Source organism: Rhagoletis pomonella, unplaced genomic scaffold, assembly GCF_013731165.1.
Source record: "Rhagoletis pomonella isolate Grant_MI unplaced genomic scaffold, Rhpom_1.0 Rhpom_scaffold_00007, whole genome shotgun sequence".
Taxonomy (NCBI): Eukaryota; Metazoa; Arthropoda; class Insecta; order Diptera; family Tephritidae; genus Rhagoletis; species Rhagoletis pomonella.
Window position 1 is genome coordinate 51,169,307 of NW_023458561.1, and position 6,432 is coordinate 51,175,738.

A 6,432-nucleotide genomic window follows, 5' to 3' on the forward strand; every position below is an offset into this window, starting at 1 on the left:
ATTAAAATAAATTGCGGCTACTCCTCTGGTTGTTATATGTAGATCCATAGTCACTGACTAAGTATGAAAATTCTAGTTAAGTTCTTACGTACCACGTTTATTATTGTTTTGCTGCGGTGATAAGCCGAAAACGATCTCACTTTAGTCGTGCGCAAGCGTTCAAAGCAATAAAGTATTTTATTAGCTGTTATTTGCTGTAAGATTAACTAGCTATTCATATCAGACGTGGCCAGGATATGTCTGTCGATTCAGGTACAAAGTATTTAAAATAGTTCGCCGCATGCCGCCGGTGGAAGCAGTTCGCCTTTTTTAATCGGCAATCAAAAAACAAAGTGCTGAGATTTGGTAAAACTGATTCAAATTTGACAATGATTTTTTAAATAATAAATAATTTCCCCAACAAACAACCGACAAGTAAATAGTGTTTTAGCTAATGATTGGAACGTGTCGAAAAGCAAATACTAAATAAGCAAAAGCGTGAAAAATGACGACCTCGATTGAAAAAGGTAATGAAAATAGCTTATGGTGACTTCGTTTCTTTAAAAAATGCCGCCCGCCCAAAATGAAAAATGTGTTTGATGTGTCCAGATTGTTTAAAAAAAGCGCAATTTCTGAAAAAGAAACGCCAAAAATCGCCCAATTTTTTTTAAATAAAATTCATGAAAATGACTTAACAAATCTTATACTTTAACAAGTAATTTTTAGCAAAAAAAAACGGACTTAAAAAATGTATATATATATATTTTATTACCCAATGATCGGATCTAAACCAGATTAGTATGGAACCACCTCAGAGACAAAAAGAATTATCAAAATCGGTTGACGTGGTCCAAAGTTATGCGGTAACATACATAAAAAAATAAAAATAATATTCCGACGAACTGATAACCTCTTCCTTTTTTGGAAGTCGGTTAAAAATGAGATCTTGTTATAACATAGTTTTTAAAAAATGAGATTCTGATATAAAAATAAGTAAGAATTAGCATCAGTGATAACAGGTAAGTGCCAGGTGGGTTCTAACATCGCAAAGTAGTTTTTGTGGAAATTGCAGATAGAGTGTATTGAATATAAGCCCTCGATATTCTAACTAAGCGGGCTAAAAACACTTAAAATATATGTATTTTTGACTCTTTCCCATGTTTTGGGGAACTATTTTGAATTTTGTCCTTTTTTCTAACGTATCTATCCGTGTAAGTTTTTTTTTATGTGTTTACAATATTATCGAAAATCAAAAAATGGCCAAAAAAGTCAGAGCCCTAGTATTTATTTCTTGCTATTGATAGAGAGGACGGCCAAATTTCATTCCACATACATAATAAAAAGCGGAAAAAGGCGGAACGTCGGGGTGTTTAGGACATTTTGCAAAATATTTTCCCGGTTTTGCATCACACAAATCTGGCGGCCCTACTCCGTTGCCTATAGTTTAGAAAAAGGTCGGATTAAAACGAAAGGATTTGACTGTCTCATCACGAAATTAGTCTCAATAAGTTCGCAGAGAAGATGCTGATAATTTGCGGAGTCAAGTAATGACGAATTTCCTATATTCACAGATGGATTTAAAATATACCCAGGAACGGGAACTAACTTATTAGTTTTGAACTCACTGATATATTTTTCCGGCTTAGATTTATGAAAAATTGTGATTGATCTTATTCAGTTAAAACTTGCTTTTGCTATAGACAGTCAGGCTGCCATCAATGCCCCTAGGTCAAGACCGACTAACTCTATGCTTACATTCCCGACTGGGAATTCCGACAACCTCTTAAAGAAAGAAACATCAAATGAGACCAAAGACACTAGGAGACACAAGTGCAGGCACAGAAGTATCTGGCAGTTTCCTGCCCACATAACTTTGGAGAGAGCTCCACACTAACAATCGGGGGACTAAACTCTGGACAAAAGAAGATACCTTTGACGAGAATACTTCCGGGACACTGACCTATTAACCACATTTCTAACAGGTTTTGAGCCTCGTTTATAGATGAAGAGTGACTCGCATTACGAAGGAAGCGCGATCACATTTCCGAAGCATCATTTATTCGAGGATCAGAACAGTTAAAGCATCGTCTCTTTCTGTACTCGTCTAGAGAGCAGTGTAATTAGAGGACACAAGAATGATAGAATACAAGATTGCGCCGATCAGAGAGGATTTTTGAGAACAACTTTTGTGTGACGTCACACTGGTGCAATTGCGAGAGAGAAATGCCAAAACGTGAGCAAGAATGGAAGAAGAAGAAAAAATGTTGCAAGGAAAACGTAAACAAGTTGCACCAGTGTGACGTCATGCAAACAACTATTCCGTCAAATTCGTTAAGAGAGGAATAGCGGTCCGAGATCGGCGCATCCTTTGTATTCTCTCAATCGTGTAGAGGACATACATAGGGCGATGTGTTTTCTGATAAACCTTCTCCTCTTGGTCTCTACGGGCGCTGAGCTAGCTCTTGACAAGAGTGAACTGTCGTAAATTAACCTTCCCCCGAAAACAAAAAATTTAGGTTTACTACGATTGAGCTTTTACTACGAGTACGTCGAATCATTATTTTGCATGCGGGAAGCAATGCCGCATGGTTTAGTACTTCAGCAGAAATACTTTACCGAAACTTTGGCTGCAAGTGGTTTCGGATTTCAGCTGTCAGCTGGGTACATAAACGAGCGCACTCAACCTACTTGGAGTTCATTGCTCAATCTCAAAAAGTCTAGTGATAAACTGTTTGGATTAAGCTCATTATGGTCAATAAAATAATTACACTGATTACACATTATAGCCAAACAGAGGCAAGAGCGGCAATTATCTTTTTAGGGTGCATTTATGTACACACATATATATAGGTAGCTGATTTCGGATTTACATTTTGTTGTCTCAGATTGGCCATAATAAGCTTATCACAGAAGTTCTTGAAATTGAACAACAACCTTTAATTAATGCGAGTTTGTTTATAAGCAAAGCTGCTTAAAAAGTGGTTTTGTAGAGCTGCGTATAAGTAAGTAGTCAAGCTAACTATAATTATTCCGATTATCTGTCGTGGTTGAAAATCTTATCGCCGATTTCGGCTGCACGTATGAATGGAATAGTAAAACAGTGTCGTTGATAATGAATGCTTACAATATTAGATTATTTCTGTGTAAAATCCTTGGAATTTGATAAATCATTAACGTTTTATATAAAACAATTTTTATTTACGCAAAAAAAGCGTTGTGTTTTTATTGTAATCTCCCTTTAGCTCGATACATTTAGTTCGGCGTTAACGCAATATATCTATATTTCATCGTGGAAGTATTAAACACCTCTTAGACTCAACACTGCGATTTAAAAAATAAAGGATGTGTTAAAATTTTAAGAAAAAATTATACTACGCAAATATTTAATTTATGTTTTATTTTTTTCTGTGTTTTATTAATATTGTACAAATATATTTGATTTTACTTTTTAGGTCCTTGCTTTGGCATGCGGCATCTCCAAACGTTGCTGTTATTTTTCAATATTATGGTCGTGTATTTCAGCCGCTTGAATGTCGCTGTGTCTGTTGTGGCCATGACAAATGCAAATACAACGAATCCAAATTTTCCGGTAATCTAAAACAAAGACATATCGCTGTGTTTATGTGCTATATGAAGAAATTGAAATATTCTATGAGCGATAGATATGTATGTACAAGTATTTATCTTTGGGAAATGCATGATTAGTTTGAATTGTTTAGGGAAGGTCGAGTCTTATATCTGGATGTCAAACATTAAACTTTAGTATTAGTATCCTATGAGTCATATTTTCACTGCAAATAGCAATTTACTGTTAACTGGTGCCTTGCAGGCATGTCGAGTTATATTTAGTTTTTTCGGAGTTTCAAAGATGTGTGTCGAGACGATCATAAGTTGAGCTTGCTGAGATCACAGTTGTTGCAGATCATTATCAGCAACTCAAAAGATGTTCGTGTTAGGTCTCTGCGTCAGGTTCTGAAGTTGCAGCCTAACCGAAATATATATGTAGTATACCCACGACCATTGGTTGCCAAAAATGGTGTTCTAGTAAAGAATAAGCCTTTGCCCCGTACCCTGCGTGGAGAGCAGAATTCCAGGACGACGAGTTGGAGATCGAAGAATATTTAAGGGTTAAAAATGCACTGCCGAGAAAAAAATCTTTAACAAAGGTTACGTATTTTTATACTCCGAAACTGGAAGTCAGTAGTACTATCAAATGACTGAGCATCGCCATTTTGGTAGTTAAAATTTTTGCTCTTTTCAATAAAAAAACATTTCCATCCATTTAAAAGGAGGTAGAAGTGTGGTCTAGGATACACTGAGTCCAGTTAATAAAATACCGCATTTATATTTTATAGATCCCTCCTTCTCATATTACTAAACATTTTTTTTGTGGATAGGCTCATCTAGCGTCTTAGAAAAATTTCCTAACTTTATCCAGCATTTCTGTGATATCAATTGATATTTTTTTAAATTTCTTGCAGGAGTACAACTGGAATGAGAAGCATAAATCATACATAATCTCAAGTTTCTATTGGGGCTATGTATTCACACAGCTTCCAGGTGGATATGTAAGTCGTCTTTTCGGCTCCAAGGTCGTGATGTTAACAACGACTCTTTGCTCTGCCATATGTAGCCTTCTAACCCCGTACCTCATATCTTGGGGTGATTGGCAAGCCTATTGCGGAATACGTATAATAATGGGTCTATCGCAAGGAGCCATGTTTCCGGCTATACATCAACATCTCGGCATGTGGTCACCAAAGAGCGAACGCACTCTTTTAGGTACGCTCAGTCACTCAGGCGCAGATATTGGCATTATTATGGCCATGGGTTTAAGTGGTCTCATCGCTGCCAGCTCGCTTGGTTGGCCCGGCATATCGTACATATCGGGAGGCGCCTGTATTGCTTGGTGTTTGATTTGGCAAATTTTTGCCTATAATAATGCACCTTCGGCACGCTTTATAACATCTGAGGAATGTCAATACATTGAAGCGGATCTAAAGCGTGAAGATAAGTTCCATGATAAGGAGATTCCCGTGCCATGGTTGGCAATCTTCACCTCTGTGCCTTTCCTCAGCTTGATTTTGGTACGTTGTGCGCAGGCTTGGGGTCTTAATACACTGCAAGCCCAAATTCCATCCTATTTCGCTGGTGTCTTGAATATGAATATAAAGAGTAATGCACTCTTCTCGGCATTACCCTATATGGCAATGTGTATTATGACATACGTTAATCTCTTCACCGCGGATTTTATACTTTCCAAGCAATTGGTAACGCTAACAGTTTTGCGTAAAGTGGTGAATACAATTGCGTTGTGGGTACCAGCCGCCATGCTGATTGGCATCGGTTTCCTGGACGAAGAGCAAAAGACACTGGCAATTGTGTTGATAACTTTGAGTGTGGGCATCAATGGCGGTGCGACGGTAGGTAGTACGCTGAACACAATCGATTTATCATCGAATCATGCGGGCGTTTTGATGGGCATTACCAATACGATTGCCAACTTTGTGCCGCTCGTAACACCACTACTAGTCGGAATCATTGTAACGGATGAGGTGAGTGCATACATATGTATGTATGTAGCTGTGTTAGACCGAAGTTTTATATCTAAACACACTCCTTATTTCAGAAAAATCGTTCGCTTTGGCAAATCGTCTTCATTATTGCTGCGTCCATTTTCTTTGTTGGCAATTTGATTTTTGTTTTGGGTGGATCTGCCGAAACGCAACCATGGGATGTGCCAGATTTTTTAATGCGGCATAATGTTGAAGATGCGAATATAAATCATGACAAACTGAAGCTTACTTTAAATGGAACAGAGTTTATGGAAAAACCACAAGTGCTGGCGATAACCGAAGATAACGAAAATGAAGCAGCTGATGAAAACGGAAGTCACGATCACCGACTATCATCGAAAGGTATATCAAACAAAGCATTTGAGCGGGAAGTATCAGCAGATTTGAATGGAGAAGGAGCTACATCTGAGTCAGAGCACGTAAATGGCGAAGTCAATATTACGAACGCCGCAGAGGCACAAATAAAGAAATGTTAGTTATTAGCCTCGCAAAAAATCTCTTGATTTGTTTGGGTTGCTGATTTCAAATTAATAATCCAATTTCAAGAGTGGGCCGAATACTTTTAGGGCGATTGAATGCAAATATCATGTCAGAACGAAATTTTTGACCAATTTTTACATATCGATACCTGAATGGAAGATCGACCTCTTTCGGCAGCCAGTTCGAAAACGCCCTATCTGAGAAAACTTTTCAAGAACGCTTAGAAGCCATTTGCTCGAACACTACAATTATTTTTGAGTTGTTGAAAGTGGGTTACCGGCTGTTTAAAAAATATAATTAAAATTAATTAATACGTTAAATCAATCAATTGAAGTCGTTTAAAAAGTCTTTATTTCTGGACTATATTTAGCGGGGTTGCCGCATGTTTAAAAAATGA

General features: G+C 37.5%; 1 protein-coding gene across 1 annotated transcript; it reads left to right on the plus strand.

Moving 5' to 3' along the window:
* The first annotated feature begins 484 nt into the window (after nucleotides 1-484).
* LOC118743885 (putative inorganic phosphate cotransporter) lies at nucleotides 485-6,031 on the plus strand. Its single transcript, XM_036476648.1, has 4 exons — nucleotides 485-506; nucleotides 3,432-3,568; nucleotides 4,461-5,534; nucleotides 5,609-6,031. Exons 1-4 carry the CDS (start codon nucleotides 485-487, stop codon nucleotides 6,029-6,031), a joined length of 1,656 nt encoding a protein of 551 aa, XP_036332541.1.
* The last annotated feature ends 401 nt before the right edge of the window (nucleotides 6,032-6,432 follow it).

Bases quoted from the DNA above. Each gene is read 5' to 3' on its own strand.
- LOC118743885 (XM_036476648.1), top strand. From the start codon at position 485: ATGACGACCTCGATTGAAAAAG. The intron at 507-3,431 runs GTAATGAAAATA...TTTACTTTTTAG, and splicing joins GACGACCTCGATTGAAAAAG to GTCCTTGCTTTGGCATGCGG. The intron at 5,535-5,608 runs GTGAGTGCATAC...TCCTTATTTCAG, and splicing joins GAATCATTGTAACGGATGAG to AAAAATCGTTCGCTTTGGCA.